Here is a 27,890-nt window from a genome sequence, read left to right on the forward strand (position 1 = left end):
AGCACTCCCTGACAAGTTGTACCCACAGGGAAAGCATGGGGAAAAGCTCGGATGAGGTGTTGGATCCTACAGGGAGCAGTCTGACGTGGACCTGCCTGAGCTGAGATGCCACCAGCATCCCATGAGCCTGCCAACACCACCGCAGACCTCTGGAAATGCACTGGTATGTGAGACTGAATCAAGCCCTTGATTTCCCACTTAACAGGAGTTTCTCCTCCATCCTGGCTGGTTTGGTCCTGTTCCAACTCTTCTACCTCTCTGTGCCCCTCTACCTGCCTGTGCTGTTTGGTTCCCAGCTGCAAGTCCGAAATAGGATTCACAGCGTTGTGTTTGTGCCAGGAGAATTAGGAATTTTTGGGGGCCTTGGATGCTGTGGATGGCTGTGGCTTGGTCCGTGCTGGCCCCGCCCCGCACCTCCACTGCTCAGCCTGTCCTTTATGAACCGCTCCCTTCTCATCTCTGACAACAGGCTCTGTTATATTTGATTTTATTACAAGATATAAATTTCTGTCTGCAGCCCTGGTTTCCAGCATGCAGAGAGGGATTGCCTAGCAACCAGGAGAACAAAAAATTAAGAGAATCAATAAGACTTAATGGAAAGCTAAACAGAGACTTTAAAACCAATCTCCCTCCCAGCCCCTGCCCCTGGTAAGTTCATAATGACTTGCAGCATCCCGGCTGCTGTGCGAGGGATTCAGCTGGAGGAATGGGGCTGAAGTGCAAATGAAAACCTCACCTCCTGGCTTGGATTTAGGTAGAGCTCTGTTCCTCTAAGCATTTACACCAAGCAGTAGTCCCACAAATTCAAATATAACAGGGTTTTGGAGGATTAGGGCTGTGATTCTGTGCTGGAGCCAGTTGGACTGGTGTAAGTCCCTGGCAGGTGTTAGTGGCAGTGCTGCTGCAGGTTAGCATTACGGGCTGGGAGGGTGAAGGCAAGGTCGCCTCTGGGCACGCCAGCTGGTTGCTGTGGCTGAAAAACCTCAACAAAAGGACTCTGTGTGGGATTACGCCTTTGGTTAGCATGGGAACGAGTTTCCAGATGTCATCAGCCTACACGTGTACAGGCAACAAGCAGCAGCGCAGCGCGTAGCGTCGCACAGCCAGCGAGGAGCAGCCTGACGTCAGCGCGGAACAATCAGAAATTAACTCGGTTACGGCTGCTCGCCTGATGGCACAAATGCAAAGGTCAGTTAGGAAAATGTATTCCAGACAACAGGGGCATTGTAAACATATCAGGCCGTGGTTTTGCCCATGTGTAAGGGTGTATGCTGGTTTCTTTGCACAAAGTGTTCTCCGGAACCTGCGGTCCTGCTCACATCCGTGTACGTTGGCAGGATCGAGGTGGTGGTTCGGGGTGGAAGGGTTCCAGGAGCTGCCTTTGGCCCTGTGGGCAGCACAAATGGCAGGAGCAGGGCTGTGCAGGAGGTGCCCTGCTCTGCTTAAGGGAGCAGAGATGGACAGTTTGAATGGGGGGCTTGCTGCACAAAACCCAAACCATTTCTATAACCAGAGCTGTTTACCACAAATAAGTCAAAGCAGCCTAACAGATGCCTGCAGCCTGTGTTTGAGAGGATGGCTTCTGCAGGGGTCTTTCTCCAGACACAGCCCTGATGCCTTCCTCTGAGCTGATTTCCCATGTCACCACCTTGAGTTACCCTTAGTGGCAAAATGGGGGCCAGGAGTGTTTGCCCATAGGCTGTGTGAGGAGCAGCAGTGGTGGCAGCCCTCGGTCCCAACACAGCTGTGGTGCCCCTGCCCCAGGTGGTGTCGGGGCGCCCTCACCCCAGCGCTCCCTGGGCACCAAGGATTGGGGTGCAAGGTGTGGGGGACGCTCAGCAGATGGTCCTGAGATACACGGAGAGGAAAAAGGCAGTGATGTCCTTTTGGCGAGCAGCACAGCCAGGAGAACCCCAGCTGCGCTCAAGCAGCGAAGGGCAAGGCTCCGGGAGCCCCCTGGGGTGGAGGTGGGCACCCCCAAATTCCTCCGGAGCAGGAGGACGGGCGGGATGGGGACCCGGGGGGGGAGGTCAGCGGGGTTCGGGCGGGGTTGGGGCGCGGAGCCCCGACGGCGAGCGGCCGCTGGAGGTCGCGGGCGAGCGGCTCGGCGAAGGGGGAGAGGCGGGGGGCGGACCCGGCTCCGTGCCCGGGCGAGGAGGCTGCGGGGCGCGGAGGCTGGAGCCTCCCGGGGGCTGGGAGCCGCCGGCCTTCCCCTCGCTCGGGGCCGCATGGAGCAGCAGCCCCGGCAGCCCCTCGCCATGAAGCTCGCTTAAAAGAAGCCTCGGCGGAGCCTTCCCTCCCCCCCAACCCTCCGCAGCCCCCCCATGGCGAAGGAGAGGAGCAGGAAGGCGCTGGGCGAGCTGCTCCAGCGGCCGGGCAACGCGGCGTGCGCCGACTGCACCGCACCCGGTAAGGGCACCGGGGGGCGTGGGGGGCCGGGGGGGCTCTGAGCCCCTGCTTTGGGGTCTTGCAGACCCTCCCACACCCGTACACACGCACCCGTAGCGGGGGGAGCAGAAGCATCGCTGCTCCTGCACAGCAGCAGCCTTTGCCCGCAGTGCCCCCCCCCCGCCGCTGGGCTCGGTAAAGCTGGGGGCTGCGGGACCTGCCCGGGAGAAGGGGCTTGGAAATCGCCGAGCAGGTGAATTCTTCTTCCCCGGCCTCTTTTTTAAATCGTTATTTATTTTAGTCGCTGCATGATAACAGCTAAATGTGTGTTAGGTTGGGCAGGGTGGCTCCCAAAGGTGTAGGGATGGGATGTCCTTTTCAACCTCCATCACTCCATAGGCAAAAAAAATAATAATAATAATAACCACAATCTTGCTTCAGGAAAATTACTGGTACTGAATTCTATGGGATTCCAGGCTCTCTTGGACACCACCATCCAGCTCCCACTGTCACCAGTGGTTTCAGGTCTCCAGCCTGCATCTCGGAGCTGCAGCACACTTTGAGATGTGTTGTGGCTGGAGAGGACAAAGAACTTTCTGCATGGTGTGAACTGCTTTGCAGGGCTGCGCCGTGCCGCGCTGCCTGCTCTGCTCCCACCCCTCTGCTGTGGCAGCCCCCCTCTCGGGTGTCTTGGTGAGCACAGCGTGGGCTCGCCAAATAAGTGGTTCCCTAAATTGTCCCTTCCCGGAGGACACTTTGGCTCAATGGGATAATTCTTCCTTGCCCTGTGGGTGTGATATGAAGCCCCTCCGCAAAATGGGAAGTTTCTCAGCATCAGCAGAATAGGGATGAAGCTGTAGGTCAGTGAAATAGCTCATGCTGGGGAAGTGTGGTTGTTAAAGACTAAATGGGCTGGTAAAACAACAGAGCTGTTTTGCTTTTGGTGACACTTGCGTGCAGAGATACCTTGGTGAAACTTGGAGAGGAGAATGTGGGCCAGCGTCTTTTGTAACACGAGGTGTGCTACATTAATATCATTCAGCCTCTTTGAGCTGTCGCAGCATTAGTGCCCTGGGACTGGACCTCTGTTCCGAAACCCAATTTCTTTAATTATCACTGTGCTTCGGTACCTTTGGCAAATAAGAGCTAGTAGTGGTGCTGTAACGTGCTCATCTGCCCAGGAGGGACAATAAATATGAGATGCCCTGGGTTATTTAATATAAGATGTGTAACTTGTGTCTGTAGATAAGATATAAATTATTCAGGCTGGGTCCGGTTGTTTGTCCTGGGCAGGTGAGGCAGGCCAGGGCTCTCTGAGCCTGGGTAGGAGATAATGTGGGACAGGTGTCTGGAGGGCCTCCAGAATGGGGTGTAAGCGTGGTCTTCACTGAGAAGTGGGACACAGAGAGAGAGAAAGGTGAGAGCTGGTACTGGGTGGACAGCTAGAGACAGAAAAGTACCAAAGTAGAGGAAATAAAGTGAGAATGAAAGAAGAGGAGGGTGGAGAATGAGCAGAAGATGCAAAAGCATGTAGTACTTCTGTGCTCCTAGATGTCGTCATGCTGCTGATCTGGTGCACCTGCGGGGAAGCGAAAGGTCAGGATCCCTGGTTAATCATGATTGCTTCCAGGTGGGTGTGTGCCTCCCTGAAGCATGAAGTGGTTCAGGAGCCATGATGAGAGGTAGCCATTTAGCTCAGGGATACAGATAACAAAGGACAGGATGGGTTAGAAATAAACCAGGTGAAAATTGTTTGTTAGTCAGTGTAATTCATGTATTTGGAAACTAGCTGGGTTTTCCTTTGCTTTTGGAAATGTTTGTTTCAGAAATCTACCTGCTGTTTAAAAAAAAAAAAAAAAAAAAAAAAGGGTTTGTCTTTTGTTCCTGAGCCTCACCCAGGTGTCAAAACAGCCACAGCCCTGGTGTGAGGGCTTGTCCCAGGCACTGTAGGCTCACGTAACAAAACCTGAGTTCCTGATGCAGAAGAGATTGCAGCTGGGCACCGTTGTGACTAAGCTGTAACCATGCAAAAAATCAGCCCCCAGAAGGGACAGGGAACATCAGGGAGGCAGCACCTTTTCTCCTAGGCTGTGGAAGGAGCTTTGTCCTCTGCAGGGTCGTCACCTAGCTGGATCGCTGGTGAGCTCTAGGCAAAGCTGCAGGATTGCTTGGCTCTGGGCCAGCATTTGCCACTTAAATCATCCCAGCTGAGGACGACTGAAGCGGCCAGGTCCTAGAACCAAGGCTACTTGCGTGGCAAGTCTCGAATGGCATTGAATCTGATGCTTGGGAAGGTCAGATCTATGCTCTCTGTCTTCCCTGGGACCAGCATGTGGGCTGGCAGGAAAATCTCTTACACAAAAGCAGAGCTTCCGTAGCGTTCTCCCAGATGAGATTTTGAGGGCATGTCTCAGGTAGGGGGAACAGGCTTACAGTGCTCTGGCCGTGACAGCTGGGAATGCAGGAAGGATGCTGAAGCAGAGACTGGTGATCAGCGTGGCAAAAAAAAAAAAATCGCTGTGGCTACGTTTCATACTTGCAGTTCTTGTTTTAGTTTTTTATTAATTGCTGCTTTGCAGAACCGTACTTTGCAGTGAAAGGTGTTTCTGAATTAAAAAAAAAAAAGTCATCCATCCATAAAGAATAATGAGATTGCATTAGCCGCATCTTTGGAACAGAACTACGGGGTAGGAGCTACAGCAGCAAGGTTGTTATGGGGCGTGGGGTGCCCTGCCCTTACACTCTTCTGCATCGAAGTCAGAGTCCCAAATGTCGTTTTGCAGCGTGTTTGTTTTGGTGGGTTTAAAGACATGCTTCCACAACGAAGACAGCATGGTAAATGCAGCCTTAAGTGCAAACTGAGTGATCGCTCTGAATTGCTGGTGTGTAATGGCTCTCAGTGTATTAGAATAATCTTTTTTTCTTCAAGACTAATGTGGCAGTTCAGTCCTTTTTTTTCCCCCTAAATGATTCTTTGTCTCGGGCAATCTTTCCACACGTCACGAGAGTGATGGTTATCTCAGGGCATAACAAGACCTTGAGTATTACTCCCTTCACTCCATTTTTCTGTAACTTACGGTTGTGAGAATCATTTTACGTTGTGGGGGACAATGAGGCTCTGATGACAGAAGTGGAAATCCCATCAAAGTATCCCGCAGTTTAAACCCTACAATAGTTTACATGGCTTTTTTTTTTTTTCTCTTCTTTTAATTATTATTTTCATCTTTCTTATTTGGGATAGATTACTGGGGACCTGCACCCTGGAAGGAGTAAGGGAAACATTGACCTTGCAGTGCATGGGGCTCAGATGGGTGAAATGGAGAAGGAACAGAGGGAGAGCGATAGAGGGGAGCCTTATATCAGAGGGCTTTTGTGCTAGAAAACTGAGAGGATTTGGTATTTTGGTTAGTGGTGTATATATAAAAGCCTGAGGGTGGGTGGTGTGCAGCTGAGGGGGTTATAAATGCCTTCCTGCAGCCCCAGCATCATCTTGTTTCTAAAGCAGGTGAAGCTTTTCCAATCCCTTGCTTTCATGAAATCAGGGTGGTGATTCGAGGAAAACTCACGAGTGCCAGGCATGACTTGATCCCTCCTGGATTAAGGAGGGCTCTGGGAAGAACTGATCTCAAGCCTCTCCATCCTGTGTCCGCTCCCCAGTCCTAAAAACACAGATTTGGAAGGCAGGTGACTGAGTCATCGGGTCCTGTCTCATACTGTCATTTGCGGTGACATCTTCTCATCCCCTCTGTGGAGTGATGGGGCTCTGCCATGGAGCTCGTTCTCTCTTTTTGCCCCCACCACCTCCCACTGGAAAGCTGTTCCAGAGCTTTGCTGCTCTAATGGCGTGAAACGGTCTTTTCATTTTCAAGCTAAAAGTGGAAACTTGTTCCCGCACCTCCATTGTCCTCCAGCTTAAAGAGTTCTTTTTCTTCCCGGGAATTTGCCAGCTCTTCTCCCTTGGCATAAACAGAGTGGAGGGAAAAAAGGGGGGAAAAATCCTGTGGCCATTGTATTCAGCCACGTTCTGCAGGGAAAGGGAACATTTTCAAACAAAGGATGTGTAACGTGACGGTGCTATCTGTCCTTTCCCGATGGCCAGGCTTGCAGCAGTGCTGTGGGTTGCAGGCAGCAAGCAGAGGGGGCTGCTGAGACCTGACAGCTGAATCAAAAGACCTTGGCAACTTTGGTGCCTTGACTGAAAAATGTTCCTACTTAACGAGGAGTGTTGGTGGGAGGCTGTTTGGCTTCACTTTTAATGTCTTTTATTGTTATTTTTAAACATGCATGACCAGGGCCTGTTTATTAACCTCCTAATCCTTTCCCAGAGTAAATAGCAACAGAACTTCAGTGCCGAACGTGGGCTTCTCCTGACTGTGGTGTTTAGCAAATCAACAGCAGTCGAGTGGCAAGCAGAAAGGGCTTCGCTTGCGTTGATTGCACTAAAACCCCAGCGATTACATCTCCTATTGCAGGACACAGGTTACCTTCCTTGTGCAGAGTAAAACGAGGTTTTGCCTACCTGCACAGGTTCTCTTCTCTCCTCTGATAAGTCTTTATCACCTCGAACAGGGGAAGGAGCTCAGAAATACGTGTGGAAGCTCCATCCCAGTAAAAGACTGGCTCCATCTCAGCCGGTGTAGCTGGGATGCAGCCCCACAGCTTATGGCCCAGGCCATCGTTGACATGCCGGAGCCAGTGGTGTGAGCTGGAGGATGTGTTTCTGGGGCGTTGCAATACGTTGGCCACGTTCTTGCAGATGTTTATCTTGGTCAGCGCTGGTGCAATAGCTGGCTTAAGGCAAAAGGTGGAGAGGGGACGTGGGTGAATTTTGTGAGTCAGTTCTTGTTCTTGTTACGTGGCTATTTTGAGCCTATCACTTCTCTACTTCATGTGAGTTTTACTCAGGTTGATGGCATTTAGGGCTTTTCAAACTGGAACCTTGTTTTTATAGCCAGGGTACTGGGAAGATTGATTGAAAAAAATATATTCCACTGCCATCCCACCTCCAATCTTCTCTACTCTCCTTTTGGTTTGTATGAATTATCTTATCTTGGTTCTCATTGATTATTTTTGGGGGTTCAGGCCTAGTTTTTTCCTCTGTGGGCCATTCTTACACTTAGTAACAGAGTTGAAGCTGCAGAGTTCATTTGCTGTGTGCTGGGTTTTCCTGGGACTTGTGGTGGCCCCAGGAGGCTGGCAGGGGAAGTTAATTTCTGAATTTAGCTGTGTTGCCCAAGTGTTTCAGTTTTGCTTTGGATGCTTCTCTAATCTCTGACTGTGCCTTCCCTTTCAGATGAACAAAGATATGAAAATGTCACCCCAATGTCCTTATTTTGACTTTATCTTTTTATTTATTTTAAATGAAATTGTATCATGTTTTTATTTTTAAAGTCATTGTAACCTATTTACAAGTGAGAAAAAACTCTACCGCTTTGTGCAGTGAAAGCCTTCTAGAGCAAGCATTGGTCATTCTGGAGCCACAATGCTGCAGGATAACAGACTTTCTGCACTTAAAAACTTCATTTGGTTTAATGTTCCCTTTGCTCCTTGTTAGTCTTTATTCCTTTTGGCTTGGCATAACGGAATAGTCATTTGTGTGGAACTTAGGAATGCCAGAGAGTTTTCATTAGGCTTCACTGCTGTTTGCTTGACACTTAGGAGGCGTAGAAAAAAATCATCTTTTTTGGGCAGAGCCCAAGTGGTGACTAGTGCACCAAAATGGCAATATATCATAATCTGGAAGAGTGAGGAGTGTGTGGCAATGACTGCATTTTCTGGATCAAAACAATAAAGTGGCTTAAATGAAGTTACTGAAATCCCCAGGTGTCCAGTGTGGAGACCGTGCTCCAACAATTGAGGTATCTAGCAGCAAGGTGATCTTCAGGTGGCTGCAAAGACTCCAGCTGGCTGCTGCTCATGCTACATCTGCTGATGGTCACTGCTCTGCAGAAGCATCTCTCCACTGGCTGTGCAGCAGGGAGTCAGTTCCCTTGACCTAAAAGGTGCCACCAGTTCTTCCCCAAACTTCCTTTCCCGGTTGTGTAAAGACCTGGATTTAGTCAGATGCTTGATAAAATGTTGTCTTGTCTCAGAGTCTGCATTAGTGCAGTCGTTTTTAAGGGTTGAAGCCTGCAAATATTCCGAAGTTGGAGATCTCTGTCATTATCTGCCATGAGCTGAGGATTTTTTCATGTCTTTTGTGCTGGAGAGCAGAAACAAAGAAAGAGGGGCAGTGATGTGCTTTGGGGAAGGCTGTAGCTGCTGTGTGCTTTACAAAGGATTTTAAAGAAGCATCCCTGCAGAACTGGGTGCACACCCTGGCCAGCTGCATGTGGATCTGCCACCAGCTTCTGCAGATCTGTGGGTGCAGTGGCTCGGTAGCTGGATTTCTCTGAAAACTGTGTCACAAGCACGCGGGGCAGGCTGTGGGGCATGAGTGCGAGGGGGAAGTGGCCTTGGCAGAAACCTCCGGAAGATGGAGAAAGGTAATCCTCCGCCCTCCGTCGTGCCTGGGGGCAGCACAGTAATACAGAGTCACAGGGATGCACCAACCAGAGGGCTTGTGTGAGCCATAATGGCCTGGATTTTTCAACTAGCAATTTGCTAATAAATTATTTTACTGGTGACACTTTGGAGAGATATCCCTTGGTAGATCAGTTGATTTGGGGATTCCACTACTTAGTGATTTTTTTGGAGGGGTCTAACTTAACTCCCGAGGCTTTTCAAAGCAGGCCACAAACAGCCAAGCATGTACAACTCTTACATCTCCCCTGCTCCACAACCCCCTTGCTGCGTGATTTTTGGATTGAAGAGTTATATATTAAAGCACGTAGAAGAACGAACAGGAAGTTGCTGTTAATGTACAGCAGCAGTGCAAACTGCCCGGTGTCAGGTTCGGTAAGTGCAGTTAAATGTGCAGCTCTCCTGTTGTGCTCCCCTATGTGCACTGCGTGTGATGCTGCTGTTTGGTGGAAACAGAGCTTGGAGCTCAGTAAGAGAAGAAATGCTGTAAGAAAGGTGACTAGGAAGAAGGGGCAGGTGTGGTTTTATCAAATGAGCTGAGACTATCCCTTCCAAGAGTTGGGTCTTGACACCAATGGCCCTGTGGTCTCCATCTTCTGAACACACGTATGGGCTCCTGTGTATAGCCCAACTTTTGCTTTCTTAATTAAACACGGCTTGATATTGTGTGGAGTGGGAGGGATGTAAGTTTAAGATTCTGGCCTAAAGAAAATACTGTTGGTGTTAGGAGGATGCTGTAAAGTCCCATTTGCGGATGAAACTCACTGCTTAAGGTGCTGTTCGCCCATGTTGAGAAGATGTGGCTTGGGTACGAGTTGGCTCAGTGTCCTACAGACCTGACATCACCTCTGTCTGAGCCCAGAGATATTTTTACAGGGTGTTCCTTCACTCAAACAGATCCTCACCCCTGTTTTGAGGAATATGTGATGTCTCCTAGTCCTGTAGCACATAAGTGCGGGCAGTGGAAGGCTTACTTGAGAGGACTTGGAAACATGAAGCTGCAGACAGTATAAAGAAATCTACCTACGTGCCTAAGATAAAACTGTTAATGTAAAACAGGTGTTGAAGCTCCTGATTAAATCCCACAGAAGTCAATGCATGCTTTGATACATGTTTCCCTGAGACAGGTGCTGCTGCAATCAGGTATCAGTGCTCTGGGAAGGCTTGAAGTTTGATTACCGTGTAGCAGCGTGGCTGAGCACATGGTGCTGCTGACTGTGTTAGCTCCTGACTCACAGACTTTGCTACTGCCACCTCCTTTTCCTCACTGCTGCTGTCATGTGCTGCTCTGTGGTCACCCCATCCCACAGACCCTCTCACTATCCCTCGTGCCTGATGCCTCTCTGCTATCAGACCTTTCCCATGGCCATTTTGACACTCTCCATTTGCTGCAGTGTGACTTCAGCAGGCTTTGTGTTGAGCTATGCTTGAAGGTAGCCCTATAACTCACAGCTAGAGATGGGGACATTATGATGAGCTCCATGTGCTCCTTTTTGCCTATTTCTTTGTTTCTTTTTACAACTGAACCAGCTTTTGAGTTTGTAAAGCAGCTTCTGGACTGCCATGGGACAGTGATGCTGCAGTGTATAAGATTCTTGTTGCAAGCCTGTAATTCTGTAACTGGCAGCAACCTTTGTAATTGGGGTGCCTGTCTGCTGAGTTCTTCATTTGTGATGTGAAGGAGAGTCAGCCCCAGGTGAGCAACCAGGGATCTGGGCCGATGGCACAGAGCACCCTCTGCCCTCACTGGTATTGCTCCGTGCTGGTGGCGCTTGGTTCCTGCCGCAGTATGCTGAGGTTGACTTGCACATTTTTTTATTTGCCATGCTTGAACTGTAGCGGTTGGAGTCTTGCACGAGGATGGGAGGCCACATGAAGTACTAAAAACCACCTTTATGTCTGGCCGCTAGTCCCCTGTGATGTGGCTGCTGGCCCTGGGGGACTTGCAGCAACTTGGGAATTCGGTCTTCTCTCCAGGGCAGACACCCAGCTGCATCCCGTGAGGCTGCTCACTTAGCTCATGATTTTATAGCTAAACACAACCAGCAAACTGGATTTGTCCCCTCCATGGTGTGCGGGGGTCTCGCGGCTGTCCCCGCGGGCAGGGACTGGCAGCAAGCCTCGGCTGCCCACCCAGAAGAGCTGTGGTGCCCCGTGCCACCCTGCTCCCTGTCCCCGCTGTGCTGATGCGGCCAGGCCGTACCAGTGTGTGAGGAGAATGCTCATTCCCCTTCCTGTTATAAATAATTGCTGCTTCATGAGGAGCAAGTGTTCAGCAAATTACTGTGGGGAAATAAACAAATTATGGTGCTTTGTGAGAAATTAAGGCCTGCCCTCGTTGCTCGGTAACGGCCTAGGCCTGGGCGGCCCCCAGGCCTGTGCTGGTGTGGGGAGGATGAGGCCAGCGGCCCATGCTGGGAGCAGTTCTCCACAGGGAGGAGGCGGAGGAGCCGCCATCGGTTGTGTGATGGTTTTGTGGCTGGCTTGGCGACTTGTCAGGGAGCTCTTTCTTCTGGGGTGCAGCTGGAATGGCAGGCGCTGACATTTGCTGGTCGGGGTTCAGACAAAGAGGCTTGTATTGGCATTATTGGTGATGAGAGACACCGCTGGATGCATCCTGCCCTCCACCGCTTCACGTCTGTGTTTTGGGCACTGCCTCTGGTGGCTGGCAGCGGCTCTCCTGAGGAGGAATTTGGAGACGAGGGACGTGTGTTTAAAGTGCTTTGTGTGAGACGTCAGCTCAGGGCTGTAAACAGCGCGTGGTTTTGCTCAGAGAAAGCACAGAGCTGCCACCAGCAGCCTTTTTCCATTAAGGCGAGGGCTGGAAACCCTCCTGGCTCAGAGGCCTTTTCTGCTGTGCAGCCACAACTGTGGGAGGAAAGTCTGTGTGCTGCATTTCCACTGTAAAAAAACAATAAATAAAGTAAGAACTGTCAAAGCAGAGAAGCAGCATAAGGGTTTCCCTGAGCTGCTTGTTTTATAGGGCAGTTTTGCTCCACATGGGGCTTGTTGGGTGGGAGTTGCTGGTGAAGGGTAGACATTTTGTTCTTCATGTGAGTGTGGATTGACTCCTGGGGTTCTTGGGCACATACGGTTGTCTGTGTATTGGGTTTCTGTGAATAACTGCTGCTGCTGAGATTGCAGTTCTGTTAATTATTAGTGTAACTGGTGTAACTGTTAATTTAAACTAACACAGACCTTTTCTGGTATGTTTATTTGATGCCTTCTCAATCAGGGAACTCAGCTCCTGACCTCCCCTGCCATCCCCTGTCCTGGCCACCTCTCCTGCCTCCTGTGCTGAATTTAATAGACCAACCAAGTGCAATTTTCTTTCTGTTTTTCTTTCAGATCCGGACTGGGCGTCGCATAGCTTAGGGATCTTCATCTGTTTGAATTGTTCAGGAATCCATCGCAACATTCCACAAGTCAGCAAAGTGAAGTCTGTCCGTCTGGATGACTGGGATGATGCTCAAGTGGAGGTACATGCGTCTCAGGCTTGAAATGCCAGTGAGCTTGGGTAAAACCAAGTCCTCTCTAAAGATATTACAGCAAATGTGATCCCAGGAAACTAAATTCCTCTGTGCAGGAATGAGATCTGTGGTGCTGTACTTATGAGATCTGGTTGAAAAATTGAATAACCATTTCATGAAGAAGTTGGGAGGATTTCCCCTACCCCTATAAAATACCATTAAAAAAGAGTGTATAGAAAATATTAATTCTAAATGGACTGTCTCCGTTTTCTCATGTTACCTCCAGCTGTAGTCTACCATCCCTGCCCAGTTCAGCTGTTTCTGACTCTCTTCCACTTAGCATTGAAAGCTTTTAAACTCAGTGTTCTGAAGAATTGAACCCTTGCAACATAAATTATCCGTATTTATACAACACACCTGAGAAGATTTGGATGATGCTGCTAAAACCAACCAGGAAACCTATATGCTTTGAGTGTCGTTATCTTTAAAGGCATAGAGAATGCTAACAGTCATTGATTTTTATCTTATTTTGTAGATTTGAGGTTTTTCTGAAAGCCACAGCCCTTAGTCATGTGTTTTATGAGGAAAATAGGCTTTTGTTTTGCATGGGCTTTCCCTTCCCTGATTTTTTTTTTTTTGAGTAGACTGCATATGTAAACTCAAGAACCGCCAAAACATGAAAGTAATAATAATAAAAAAATTGCTTAGAAATAAATAATAAAATAAAAGCTTAGCTGCTTGTTCTGCTTGGATGCTTGACATTTGATACAAGGCAAAACATATTTAGCATGGGCTGCATAGGAGCGGATGTTTTTCTTAGGCTTGTAAAGTGACTTTCATTAAATAAAATCTATGAATAGGAAAAGAAGTGGTTTTGTTTGCAGTGTGTTCAGCTAGCCATTTTTATAAGAGGTCAGGAGGAAAGAAGGGCTGTCAGGGCAGATGATTTTTTTTTTTTTTTATATAGTTCAAGCTCCTTTTTGAGGTTGTTGGCATGGCTTTGCAAAAATAAAATTATCCTTTGACAAGCGATGTGTTCCTCACCAAAGCAAACAGCATAGGTCATATTGTCAGGTTATTGCCTTGCTGGAGCCATCTCTGGGAGCCATCACGTTCCTATTCCTGCTGGCGGGACATGCCACCCTGTGCTGCCTTCTGCTGTCGTGGGGACCAGTGGGAATTGTGCACGTGTGACTGGGATGTGCACCCATCCCCAGCACTGTATTAAGCAGATGCTCTCAGGGAGTGGGATGCGATCATTTTCAGGGCAGTCCCTGCCCAGTAGAGTGGCGTGGCTCCTAGGAGGGACAGCAGCCCAAATGATTGAAATGACCTGATGGGATTTCCTATCCTACAGCAAATCTGTAACAAAAAAAAAAAAAAAAAAACAACAACAAAAAAAACACACCCTGGTAGTATTAAGCAGACTGCTGTGGGATACTGAGCACCGACAGTTTTAGCTCCTTTTTCACCTCTGTGCCCTGTCTCTGAAATGTCAGGCTGGATCAGAGTTGTAATATCTGCATAGCCAGAATGTTGACGGGTCTCCAGGGCTAATTTCTGAGGCTTGGTTTGCAGACACAGCCTTTACAGCATCCCTTCTGCACACAGAGAAGCCTTTTAATAAATGAACACAGGCCCCATCCCACTTAGTTTATTACTCTGTAGAAACAAAGGAGGACAAGAAGAAATAGCATTAAAATTTCTTTTTTTTCTTTTTTTTTTTTCTCTTCTCTTTTACAGTTTATGGCCGCAAATGGAAACAATGTAGCAAAAGCAAAATATGAATCAAAAATGCCACCGTTTTATTACAAGCCAACATTTCTTGACTGTCAGTAAGTAAATACCTCTGCTGGTAAACAACATTTATTTGTTTGTGCAGCTGCAGCCTCTGTAATGTTTTAGTTTTCACATGATACATTTTTTCCACTTCAGAGTTTCATTTATAGAAGGCCCTGAAAATCTTTGTTCTTCTGAACGCATATGGTAGAGTTTATACCACGCATGGGATCTTATTTAATAAGTCCGGTTGAGATGATGCGGTGAAGTCAATAGTTTGTCTGTTCCCCAGACTCTTCCAGGTTCCTAAGGCTACAAAAATGCCAATTTCTACCCATTGATTTCTGCCTTTTCAAATAGCCCTTCTGCATCAAAACATAACTCGCTTATCTGATATATGAGAGGCTAGGTTACTTGTAATACAAAAATACTGGGTTTTAGTGCCAAAATGGTGGATTTTCTTTTTTTTCCCCCTTCTTTTATTCTTCATGACATGACAAATAATCTCCTCCATGGGAACAAGCAAAAAGATATTGTATCCCTTACCATGTAGTGTAAACCTCCCTCATCAGCTGGGGCACACTTTACAGACCACGGCAGCTGAGCAGACAGAACGTGCTGTACTGGCCAGGGAGCAAGGAGAGGATGAACGGGTGGTGTTTGTTCTGCAGGATTGTTTCCTAGGGCCTGATCCTGCCATGTACCAAGAGAGTTTTAAATGCTTGTGATAACGGTCTTCTCAGATCCTTCTCTGGAGGGCATATTTTCCAGAGCCTGTATTTTAGTATGAGCAAGCTGGTGAGTAGTAGCCCTGAGCTTGCTGCTTGAACTGCTGTCACCAGTGAACAGCAGGTTTTGTTCAGCACCACATTATGGAAATGCCCAGTCCGTATGTGAGGCTCTGAAATGCGTTCACACATTAAGAGGTGCCTAAAATTGAAATATTGGAAGCATCTGTAGGATTCCCTCTGTGAGATTCTAGCCTTTGAGCAGGAAAGCTTTGCTGTGTTCCCCAAATCACACCACAGGTGAGCCAAAGGGTTCATGAGAGTCTTCATTCATTTTCAGGGTGACTTTTTATTCTTCATCCTATCTCTGTCTTCCTGCATCATGCGAAAAGCCTTTGTAGAAAAGAAAGAAGGGGGCACCTGTTGTCTCTATGAAGTGTATTGGTGGTGCATTCATTACCCACTACTCAACAGTGCCAAAATGCAAAATCTGGGAAGGCCCAGGTGTGAACAGCACTGCCTGGCCTTACAATAAAAAAAACATTCATTTGTGCACAGTTGGCAGATCTTTTCATTTTGATCTTAAAATGTCTTCTGGCAACAACTTCCGCAGTGCCTGCAACTGCAGGAGTGATTTGAGGGTTGGCCAAGCCACTGTGTGTTGTGGAGAAGCGTACTCTGAGCGTGGCGTGGTTTTCTTGCCAGGATTATTTTTCTCAAGAAAAACGTCTCAGTGCCTTACCTCTCCTCTTGCTCCAACACCTGTGCTTTGTGGGAGAGAGCCCAAGGAGAAGCTGCCAGGAAGGAGCTCCCAGCCAGAGCAGTCCCGCAGTCTCTGTGGTGTGTGTAGTGTTCATCCTGGGGAGCAGACAATGCAAATTCAGCTCAACATGGCAGCACCATTGTTTATTTTTTCCTCTATTTGGAGGAAAAAATAGCTTCAGCAAAAGTGACTTTTTTTTTTCCTTTTTGACCCTGCCTCTTCCAGGAAAGAGAAAGGAAAGTTTGAGCGTGTGGGGAGGTTGGGACCTTTCCGTTCCCACCTTGAACGGATGCTCCTGGGTCCTGACTGGAGGAAAGTGGGGGAAGATGGGTCACCACTAGAATAAACTGGGTTTCTTGGGGGCTCAGAAGTGCTTGTGTGGGTGAGGATCTGAAAGGTCAGGGCTGTAGCTTCATAAGGACTCGTGATTGGAAAAAAAGATGCTTCAAACTGGGTAGCTGGAGGAGGTGGAGGGGACTTGCCTTGTGACAGTCAAGAACACAACCTGCCTTCTGCCTGTCTATGCTCAGGTGACAGGATTACTGCTCTTCTGCCTAGCACTGGTCTCCCCACCCAGCTGGGGGATGAGAAGACCTGTCCTGACCAGGCTGCCTGCTTTCCTACAGGCTCTGGCATGCCATTGACCCACCCACCTCCATGCACAAAAGCCTCTGTCTCCCCAGGGCAGATGTATCCCTTTGCTGCAGGGTCTGGTGGCCGCAGGTTTCTTACGATGCATGTCTCAACAACCCTGTGGGGGCTGCGGTGCCCCTTGCAGATGCTTCTAGCATCCTTGCCATCCCTGTGCATCCACTGCTTCATGATCTTGCTCCGTAAATCAATTGCACTTCCTAAGCTGGTGCATCTACAAAAGGAAAATTGCTGCTTGTTTCTCTCTTCTGCTTCTCCTTGGAGTTGGGTTTAAACCAAAAATCTACAGTCTTTTGGCAGAGCATTATTCAGGCTTGTTTCTCTCGTCTTCTCCTTAGTGTCTCCTTGATGTAAAGAAGAAAAAGTGTGCTGCAAGCTCGCCGTGCTACCCAAATGGCAGGAGGAGTTGCTAGCTATGCCAGCAGCAGCTGTGATGTGGATGCTGTCCTTGATAACCAGACAGCTCTCATGGAGTGCTGCGGTCCTGAGAGGATCCAGTACCACGTTTGTGTCGCTGAGATCCAAAATCCCAGCAGCTGGTCTTGCTGTTTTGAGAGTTGATTGTACTTGGGATATTAAGGATGGTCTTCATGTAGTTGTTGTGCTTCTCCTAGTAGTGACAGCATTGGGGGAGTTTGTCTCCCTGTGTCTCAAAACAACCTGCAAGCTGTAGACTTAAATGGAGTAAATTTAAATGGAGTAAAGCCACCCCACTGGCTTTACTGGATGCTGTGGGTGTTTGGCAGAGCTGGAGGTCAGCACATCTCTGAGGCAGCTGTGCCCTCCTGCGCTGGAGGGCAGCTACTGAACAGTAAAGAGCCAGAGATGGCAGAGGCTCCTGCCCAACTGATCCTAGCTCACTGGAGCTCCTGATGCTAAACCCAGGGGTATGATCAGATTTTAACCTCCTTCAACTGACAAGCTGCAAAATAACTGCTTTGAGCATAATGGGAGTGAAATATGTATACAACCCATACCGAAGGGTTTTTGTTCCATCTCACATCTCGGTTAAATTCAATTAGGTGATGCGTGCCAGTCCCAGCTGCTGTTGTGTCCTTTTGGGGCCATCTGACCTGTGCTGCATGTTGTGAGGTGGCTGTGAACTGCGCCCAGCTCCCCTCGCAGCGGTCAGGCTGCAAGCACGCGGAAGGTGGCCCTGCTGCTCAGCCAGCTTTCAGACCACAAGCGTTTTCATCCCTTCTGCTGCTGGGCTGGCAGAAATGTCTGTGGCTCGTTCTGAGCTCACTTAGTTTGGCTTCCTTTGATAATGCAGCATGGGCTTTGCTTCTGCTGTATGTTTCTTTCATCCTGTGGTGCTGTTGCGCTCTGGGGAGCTTTGCCGAGCGGTGGCTGAGCTCCAACCACAGCCCCGTAAAAGCAGTCTCCGAGGTCACGTTGACCCTGCTGGGGCAGCTGCTCAATCTGCAGCCCTTCCCGGATGCCTGGTGGAGATGTATGTGGCCAGGCTTATAACCTGCGAGTTATAAGGGGGGGGGGTGTAAGGTTTTTTTCTTTGTTTCTTTATTTAAGGCTTTTTATTTTGTTCTTAATTAGGAGGCAAGGCTAGTCCTCCTGCAAGCTGCTGCTTATGGGACGGTTTGTCTGCTCTGTGCTTGCAACTTGCGGATATTTTGCATAGGGACAATTTTCAGCCTGCATGCCAGAGTTTCAGAGCTGAGCCTGAAGCTCTGCTTGTGTGGGTGCTCACTGCAATGGCAACGTGGATGTGATGCAACAGGATGGATGTGATCCCTCGCAGCAGCAGGTCCTGTTCACACACTGTGCTGCTATACAAACAGCTCTGGGTACGTCGTGCGTTGGGGATGTTTTGTACAAGGCTGTATTTCTCTGTCTCTGGTCAGAGGCTCCCTCTGCCTTTCAGCAGATAAATGCTAGCACAGATCAGGGGAGCTCTGCCTCTTAAAGGGGTGTATATTTAGCTACCTCCTCGCCTTGCTGCATCCCCATCACTGCAGCAGCAGGAGCTGTTCCCAGCTCGCAGCCCTGGGTGGCATGGCCATGGCTAACACCTCCAGCCACCACTAGCAGCACGCTGTTGTGTGCCGACCTGCGTTCTGCAGCATCTGGAGGTTTTGATGCTTCTAATTACAACACCCTCTGTTGGATGGCTGCGGTGGCTGGGCATGTTTTGTGGAAGCTGCTCTCAAAGTCGGCGCATCAGGATGCTGACATATGAGCCATAATAAGGACAGGCTGTTCACTCATTTCAGTCTTTTCTTTGGGAATCCCTCTGCCTTGGTTGCTTGAAGAATTGCAAAGTTCAAAACAAGAGGGAGGAAGTGCTCTGGAGCCAGCTTGTCTTTTTTTTTCTTCTTGCCTGTAAAGTTGCTTCATTCCTTGGAAAATATGTGGTGTTGCCTGCTGCATCTGGCTTCTGCATTCTCCAGAAACCCCATCGTGGCTTCCTGGCTCTGTCAGAAATTTGGCAGTGGTTACAGAAGTTGGAGGGGTGCTCTGGAATTGCCCGGGGAAATTTTACCAGCTGTGTATAGGAAAAAAAAAAAAAAAAAGGCAAAAACAGACCAAACAACAAAAAATCCATTCTGCCCTCTCCTTTCAACTTCCATCTGCCAGCAGCTTGGCCCACGCATCAGGAGCAGTGAGCAGAGCAGCCAAGTTTTGTACATCTGGGGAGTCCCTGAGGCTGAAAAGAATACCAGACCCTGCTCCTGCACCAGCACAGCGCTGACCCAAAGAGTGTTGGGTGAGGAACTTAAACCACAAAATCTCTCTTTGGATGGTCAGGAGTGATCTTGTTCCAGCTCTGTATGCTGGCAGCAGATTGAGAGCTGTACCAGTAGTGTTTCCTGGGGTGGATACAGGCAAGCACAGGGTAGAAGTGAAGGAAAAAGGCCTTCTTCAGCCATATGCTTGACAGAAAGCTCTTAGAAGATGGAGACGAGCTCTTACTGGGCTTTTGTGATGCTGGAAGTACGTCCATGTCCCTGCCCAGCACTTAACAGTGGTTCATGTTGCTTTGTTGCTTGATTCAGTAACACAGAGCGTCATACGTTTGGTCTTTGCAAAACACTGAAATACACTGACTGTACAGTGCATTAAGTGCCTTGGTAGGAAAAATGGGGCGGTATGGGTTGTGCTGGGAAGTTGCCTCCTCTGGAATGAGGTGAGGCATCAGTCAGAGATGATGTATCCCAGTGAGGCTTAAGCATTAAGGTTGAGCATTTTGCTCCAGCTCCTACTTACTAGTAAGATTCTTCAGATCTTATATCCATGGCTTTCAAAAGTGCCTTGATGCCTTGGGTATAAAAGCTTTTGGGGTACTGCAGCACAGCCTCTCAAAGACTGGCTGCTCATCGGTTCCTGAGTGCTGGAGCCTCCTGTGATGGCTTGAATCACGCTCAACTCCCCTTGCGCTGGTAAGGCAAGAAGTAGTGAAAGCTGTCTTACCCCATAGGAAAAGGTGCTGGAGCAGGATGTGAAGCTGGAAGGGTTTTTAGTCTACACTGCAATGGCTGTCCTTGCACTGCATGAGCAAAAATTTGGGCTCAGAGTTAAAATTTCATTAAAACAGAGTTTTGACAGAAACTTGGCATAGCTGTGCCCACAGAATTGCCTTTGAAAAAGCATTTTTATTTTTTTCCTGGACAAACCTCTGACAAGCTCCAGATGCTGCAGATTTGGGTTTCGGAGAAGACATTCCTGGATGACATTCCTTAGGCTCTGTCTGGTTTGGTGGCTCACAAGGACGTCATCAGAAGACTGATGGTTGCTCTTTAATGGCTTTTGGGCCACTTACAGCTCTGGCTGGGGTTTCTTGACTGGCCTACGTGTCCAAAAAGGCACAGCAGCCATGGAGTCCCTGTGGTGGGTGCACCATAGAGCATCCCAGGAAAGCCAGCCCTGCTGAAGGTTTTGTGTAACAATAAATTGAACACTATAAACTTGGCTGACCAGAACTCCTGTGTGGAGCAGTGAGGCCATGCAGCCACAGTTTGATATCAAACTGTTTGAACACAAGAACAGCTTTTCCTGTGCTGTTTTCTGCTCTGCAACAAAGGCTTTGAGTGTGTGGGACCAAGATAAGGCTGCTGCACTGACTTTTAAATCATTTCTTGCTGATCCTTTGGCAGGGGCCACGTGCTTTTGTGTGGGTGGCCAGGCAAGCAAAGAAGTACCTACGATGAGATTTGGAGGTGTTGGTGTTGGCAGTGCGTTGTTGGCCGCCAGATCGACTGCCTCCTTGGTGCCACGCAGTCCTGCTCCGTCCGGTGGGCAGCTGCTATTCTGTTGGAAATGCAGTCTTTCCTTATTTTTTTTTCCTTTGCTCCCAGGTTTTTATCCTGATAATTACAAAGAGCTTTGTTTTAATTGCCAAAACCATGACACATTCCCTGTAAGCAGCAGCTTGCCAGACTTTAGGTGGGCTGTTGAAGCTTTTGGACTTGATCCTGAAAGCTGTGCGTCTCCGCAGTTCAGGAATGATGGTTGTATTTTTCTAACAAATACAAACTGCCTATTTGCAGCATGTCCCATCACCAGAAATGCAATAAAATACCATAAGGCTACTGCTACAATCATTTCTGTTCACAGAGTCTTGAAATCAAAGGGGGCTTTGGATGTAGTGTCCTGTATTAGGCATGTGATATCTGCCCTGGGTTATTTACATACAAATTAACCTCAAGAAAAATACACTCAACTGAAACAGAGAATTCTGTCAGCAGCAAATGTCTAAAAGCCCCCCAAAGGTATACTTAAAATGAAATGGAGATCAGATCTGAAGTCTAATGGAAACAGTAGAGGGACTATATGGCTTAGGGACCTTTGGCTTGGCCCTGAGGTCTGATTGCTTTCAGATCCCATAGATACTGAGACAAATTCCTGTTTAGATTCATGCAAGGATTGCCAGTGACACTAGGGTTTAGCTCCAGACTCAAAAGCTTTTTTATTTTTTTTTGTGGCAGGATTGCCTCCGGTCTATGGTACTGAGTACGGCCAAGTCCCTGCTCAGCCTCTCAGTCACCCATAAGGAGATGCTGGACTCCTCGCTGTCCTCCTTGGGTCTTTGTTTCAGTTTCTTTTGCTGGAGCTGTTCTGCTTTCTATAAATAACAACTGGAGCAGAAGCTGCAGCTGCTGGCCTCACACCGAGTCGTCCTAACTGCGGGCTGCTCTTGGCCTATCTTGACTTTTGTGAAATTGTTGCTGAAAGAACCCAGGTTTGTGATGATGAGGAAGGAAGAAAGAATGTGTGAGGTGGGAAGTTGTGTGCGCTGGGAACGCAGCGTGGCCAGAGTCTTACCTGCCGTAGGACTTGCCACTGGAGCCACTTGTGGTCTGACCCAAGTGCTGGGAGAGGTTACCGAGAGATTTTTGCAGCTCCTCAGGATGTACATTTGGGCTAGGTGCCTCACGGCTGATGAATCTGTGCTCTCTTGCACAACAGCTGTGGAGACACTGAGCCACTGTCATTGACAGCATCACGGGAAATAAGTCATTGCAGAGCACTGTTCCCTAAGGCATAAGACCAGCAGAGTGTATCTGTTGTAGTATTTGCATTATAGAGCAGGAGTGTTTTCCCATTGCTGCGCGTGAACCTTATTTAAACATTTGCATTGGAAGGCTGACTTTCAGAGGCTCCCGAACAGCTGCAGCTCCTGCTGAACCCACTGAAGTCAGCTGGAGCTGAGGGTGGTGTGAATTCTCTTCCTTATCGTTAAATTCCTAATTGTCTTGTTGAAAAGGTCCAAGTTTGGCTATGGTGACAGCAAGCTGTCTGCAGCAGCCAGGCTGGAAAACTGCAAGAACAGAAACAAATTTAAGTACCAATGTTGATTTTTTTTTATTAAGTTTCTGTAGCTTTCTCGATGAGCAGCAGAAGTATAGAAACAGGCAATTAAATTCTTCCTTCTGGGTCAGCAGTCTTCTACATTTACAGGCTACGGTGTTGTAGGTATTGGATCAAGAAAGAAAGCATCCTGCTCAGCCCCGAAGAGCCCCTTGTACACTTCCACAAAGCCCCTCTGAATCCCCCTGTGAGCATCTGCGGACGGGTTATCCTCAGACTAGAGCATGGCACAGGGTGACAGCAGAAGGGGGATGGGTGTTTGCCTCCCCAGTTCACAGTCAAACTTTTAGATATATGTGTAACAACTAAAGATCAGTCCTGAAAACAGGAACAGAAGGGGGAAAGGCAGATTCAGTGCATTATTTCTGTGACAGCAGAGGCTCACAGTTGAGTTTTGGATGCAGAGAATCTGTGGCGCTCCCTGAGGCTTGTGGGAGAGGGGTGGGAAGATGAAACAATGGGTGGGATAAAATATATGTGATTATTTCCTCCTTTACTTCCAGCAAACCTATTACAGCCACGGCTCTGAATAATATCTTGCAAAGTTGATCTATTTGTTTGCTGTAGCCCCCAGATGAATTTTCACAAGCACTAGTAACATGCTTATCTTCTTTGAACATTTCTGGAATGTGTCTTGCTGGGAAGCTAGTGTTAAATTTGTGCGGTCAGCAAAAAAAAAAAAAAGGCAGAGATGGTTGAGCATATGAACAGTTTTTGTTAGCGGGGTGTTGATGTGTTGAAGTGTGATGGGTTTTACAGAACACGCCTGATGCTGGGGATCTTTCACTGTCATCAGTATAGGCCACTTCTAAATGTCTGCTGTGAAGCTGGGATGACACATGCCATTATTTCCTTGTGTTGCTGCCTGCCTGGGCTATTTAAGGTTCCCATGCAATTAACAAAGTGCAGTTAGAGCTGTTTGAAGCAAATGCTATCGTATTCTAGATTTAAACTACTTATGCCCTTCATTAATTCCAGTACTCACCCTAAAATAAAATAACAAAAATGTATTTACAGTGTCTGGGTTGTTTATTCCTTTCTGGAAGTCTCGGTATCATTTTCAACATGAAGAATAGAGGACTTCATAGTAGACACATTTTCCACCGTGTGTCACAGATTTTGTTCTTAGGGTTAGCAGTCCAGGCTGTAAATTTGGATGTACCAAATTTCTGTTTTCGTATCAACAGTTTTAGGGCAAAGATTTTTTCTCTTGTATGTTTGTCATTATTGTTGGTTTTGGTTTTGTTTTTCATTCAATGATCCCATTTACTAAAGAATTCAGTCTGAGGAGCTTGTGTTTAACATTGTTCATGTACTGTGGGAATTATGTGCAGGGGCTGATCGGGTGGGTGGAAATGGGCTATTTTGCTAAATCTGTAGGTCTTAGTAAATTTCCAATAAAATAAAACAATTGATTTGCTGTCTAACACAATGGAAGAAGCGCTTGACTCCAAAGTGTGCATTTTAATTTTAGGAAGACTTTTAAATCACAGTTGTATTTTGATTGTAGAATTAACGATTATGGATTCTTCCTTAGTTTATCTTGGACAGTGTCTACTTTTTTCTTTTTTTTTCTTTTTTCCAGACTGCTGCGGGAACAGTGGATCAGAGCCAAATACGAAAGGAAAGAATTCATTCACAGTGAGAAGCAGGAGCCTTATTCTGCAGGTAGTGAAAGAAACTTTTGGCAGATAAGTTTTTTCACATCCAGCACCTTCCATTTTTCTTCTCTCCGTTTATATTTTCTTTATATTGATTATTGCTTGTATGTCACTAAAGAGGAAGAGAAAGCATGATCTTTTGGACAAGGTTTGTCCTGGTGTTCCACGTATTTAATTGGGAATATTGGAAATGTCAATGCCTGATGGAAAGAAATGAGTTATCAGGAGTCTTTCTGTTGACTTCAGTGGGCTGTTCACCCACAGTCAGATAAAGTACCAGTGATTTTGTTTCTGATAGCTGGAGACATAAATGCACATTAAAATGCAGGTAAAGGTGTTTGTCTCATCAAGGTGGCTGTGGAAAGATGAAGTCGGATTAACGACAGTCTGGGTAATGGTCAGTAAGGGCCAGGTTCAGAGAACGAGTCAGTTTCCTTAAAGAAGGGCAGAGTGTAAAGAGGAGGTGCAGGGCTTGGCCAGGTTTGTTGTGCAGCTGCACCAGCATAAGGACTGGCACGAATGCGCATGAAATTAACTGGGTACTTTTTTGCTATATGTAAGTGGCCTTTAATTTATTCTGCATATTAAGGAGTTGACACCAGCTATGTGCATGCATGACTCCGGGATAATTTTATTACTGAGAACCATGTTACTGATGAAAGGTTAAAATTCTATTTTCATTCTGCTGTTCAAGACTAATAACAAGCAGGTAGCTCCAGCAGTTTGCTGCTATTAAAACTTCAATTAAAATCTGATCTCATATAGTCTCAATTTATGTTTAGAGTCTTTCTGCTCTTTTTTCTATATATGAAACCTGCACATAATGTGCGTGCATGTGTGTGTGTGCAATCCATATTCATGCATAGTACGCTGCACATTTTATTTTAGGTTTTCCAAACAGCCTGCTGGAGTTGGATATGTTGTATTAATGATAAATAGTTGATTTCCTAGACAGATTTGGAATTTATCTGCCAATACGTGTATAATGTTCACCCAGGAATAATGTTGCCATTTCTTACCATGCAACTTTTAGATGGAAAAATCCATATTGAACTGGGTACTTCAGGCAAATGCATCATTTTAAGCATGATTACTCCTTTTGTCTCCAAGAAGAGGGTGTACCTGGTTGGAGAGAAGTATTTGTTTCAGTGTTGTTCGGGCAGAAGGGCAGTGTGCTCTGAACTTTCTGACAAATACCATAGGAAGAGCTCGAACATGAGTTTATTTTAGCAACACGTTTTGTAGCTGCTTTTTGGTAACGCTGTTACATAATTTTTGACTGCATGGTGATGGGGTAGGGTTTTCTATCCTCTTTGAAGTTCAAACATCATTAACGGCAGAACATAAAAGAGAACATGGCAAGCCATTTTAAATGAACAACACTTGCAGGAGAAGGAGAGGCAAGGAAGGCAGATTGATGGGCACCTTGTAGGTTGTGTGCCATTTTTTAAGTTTGGTGTATTTTCTCTGAGAATTGTATCATCATCAAAATCCAGCACAGGAGCTGTGTGAATTACCTGGGCGACGCTAACCAGGATGTCATCCGTTCATTCTTCTGGACAAAGCAGGGAGGTGGGGGCCAAACTTCCAGTGCCAACTTATCCTTTCTGCTTCACTGTAACAGCTCCTGAAGTGTGGTTGCATACCCGTGCTTCAGCCTGTGCCAAACCATGCTGCTGCTGCTGGACAACGTGACGTAGCTCAGCTGGGGACACCGTTCAGTTCTCTGGCTGTTACACGGGGATCAGTTGTTCCCCTGGCTGTGGCTTGTGTTGTGTATGGTGCTGGACCACCAGGTTGCCAAGCTGGTGTGAACCCAGCTCCATCAAGGAGCTGCTCTGAGCTATGCCATCCAAGGCAGGCTGGAGTTTGGCACTTGCAGAAGATGCTCAGCCAGATCACAGATCCCGGCTCTGCCCTTATCGCTGCTTGCAGGGGTCGATCCAGCTTAGCAGCGTGGAGGATGCACCTGCTGCGGGGTGGTCCTCATGTGCCTGCTTGTGCTGGGTTCAGTGCTGCTGGGAGCTGCAGAGCATCTGGGCAATTGCTTTCCATTTGTGACCTCCTGAATGGGGATGCATTGGGGTGGGACTGATGCAAGGATGCCCTCTTGCCCACCCCACGCTCAGTTTGTGTCTCATTTAAATGTATGTATATCTCTCTTTCTCTCCAGTGTTGCCTTAGACCATTTTTTCTCACCATTCTGAATTCCCTGGAGGGGTGTTAGATTACCAATTTCTAAGCATGAAACATTTTGTTGTTAATAGAGATGTCGGTATCCATTTTGTTGATTGTTGGAAGATGTAATTCCATTTTACAATCCCAAGGGCAGTTTTGCATTCTGATATTTGCTCAACAATTGCATGAAAATAAGAAAATGCTATCTTTGAGCAGTTTTGAGTAACATCCTTTTCCAGGCAGCCTGAAGAAACCCTAGTCAGAAATTCAGTGTTCTCGCTTTCAGAAAATCCTTTGGGGAGAGACTGCCTGGAGCCTGTAGATGCCAAGCAGAAGCTATCACAGCCGAACTGACAGACCTTGGAGAAATGAGTCTCAGGACAGGAGTGTCAGATGTGCAGGTCAGCGCTGAGATAGTCACGTAGGGGAGCCTGGCAGGAGGATGCAGCAGACTCATTGGCTGCTGGTGAGAAGTATAAACAAGAGACAGAGGAGTGTGGGATGCAGAGGCCATGGATGGCTCTTAGCCAGCTGCTCCAAAAGGCTTTGCATAGCCCCTGGACCAACAGGAAACTGCCCTCTGTGATGGGAAGCAATGTAAGGTAGCAGAAAATGGAGCTGGGAAACAGACATACCTTGTGTGAACAGCAATGCTGTGGGCAACTCTTGAGTGTTCAAGCAGCTTCTCAAACATCACCCCAGAGAGGAGCCCTGGCTGCAGATCCACGGCTCCTGCTTCAGACGTCCCCTCTCTGGGACGCACTGTTACATCTGCAGTTGTGGCCATTTTCCTTGGAACAAGATTCCTTATAGGAACTTCCACTGAAATTTTAGGAAGTTTCTTGCTCCCACAGGAAGCCTTTGGGTGTTAGCCCATGCACCACTGACAGCTGCAGCTTCCAGCTCTTGTGCCGTGGGTTAGTATTTCAAACTTTGATGGTTTCATTCCTCTGAATGAACCGTCATTAATGAGTATGTTAGCACCATTGATTTTAGTGCAAGGAGTCAGTTTGAGTTCAGGTAGTGCAGGAAGATTAGTAAAACAGTGATTAAATGCTTCGGTGATCCACTATCGATTCTTAGATACACCCTTTTATACGTTTGAGCTCTTAATTCGACTGTAGTATTAGAGCTAAATAATCTGATCGTCCTAGACAGACTTCATGAGGCAAAACATTATTTACACCCCGGTAATCCTGATTAATGCTGTGGTTGTCTTCCTCGTGCTACTGATACGTTTGTTGCACAGTGGCATAGAAAAATACTGATTTTAAGACCCACACATTAATGTGTTTGAGGGTGGTTTTATCCCTTCTGATAAATGAACTGACTCAATTACTGTCAGTCTCCAGCTAATTGTCCCCTCTCGGGAGTTTAATGGGGCACAGGCAGCGACTTGTAGAAGTGAAGGGTGGTATTAATTTCCATCAAGTTCCGATCTGAAACTCGAGGCAGTTGAAAGGTTTGTGTGATTGTTCTTTAAAAGCTTGGATGTCTTCCCCTGCTGTTGACTGGCAGCAGTTACAGCAATGCCTTCCAAATGTCGTGCTGAAAGTTAGTTCTTTGGGTGGTTTTGATTACTCTTTCTCAAATGGATTTATTGTAACCAAGGAAGGTGTGGAGGGAGCAGAACAGAATGATGTTTTCAGAGCTGGAGCATTATGATAATATAAATTGGTAAAGGTGCAGCTGCTCTAATGCATCTCAGGCCACAGACAAGAGAAGGGGATGTGCATGTGCCAAGAGAAAGCAGAAGGGAGGTGTCAGCTCCTGTAAGCCTGCCTTTGGCTTCTGATGGACCTGTCTCACTACCACCAAGGTGCAAGGAGATCTTTGGATCTTCACTTTAACATTAGCAAATGAAACTGCTTTACCTGGTGTTAAATCTCTTAATGCTCATCAGGAAAAAAAATGGCATAACTTT

The 27,890-nt window shown here is 47.4% G+C and overlaps 1 protein-coding gene across 1 annotated transcript in view; it reads left to right on the forward strand.

Annotated features, from left to right (window-relative positions):
- Positions 1–2,104: 2,104 nt before the first annotated feature.
- Positions 2,105–27,890, forward strand: part of ADAP1 (ArfGAP with dual PH domains 1) — a 57,382-nt gene continuing 31,596 nt past the window's right edge. Inside the window, exons 1-4 of the mRNA XM_035339251.1 lie at positions 2,105–2,409; positions 12,259–12,389; positions 14,124–14,215; positions 23,713–23,795. Coding sequence (XP_035195142.1) covers positions 2,325–2,409; positions 12,259–12,389; positions 14,124–14,215; positions 23,713–23,795 — 391 coding nt within the window. The 5' untranslated portion in view covers positions 2,105–2,324. The remainder of the gene's footprint in view (positions 2,410–12,258; positions 12,390–14,123; positions 14,216–23,712; positions 23,796–27,890) is intronic.

Source organism: Oxyura jamaicensis, chromosome 14, assembly GCF_011077185.1.
Source record: "Oxyura jamaicensis isolate SHBP4307 breed ruddy duck chromosome 14, BPBGC_Ojam_1.0, whole genome shotgun sequence".
Lineage (NCBI taxonomy): Eukaryota > Metazoa > Chordata > Aves > Anseriformes > Anatidae > Oxyura > Oxyura jamaicensis.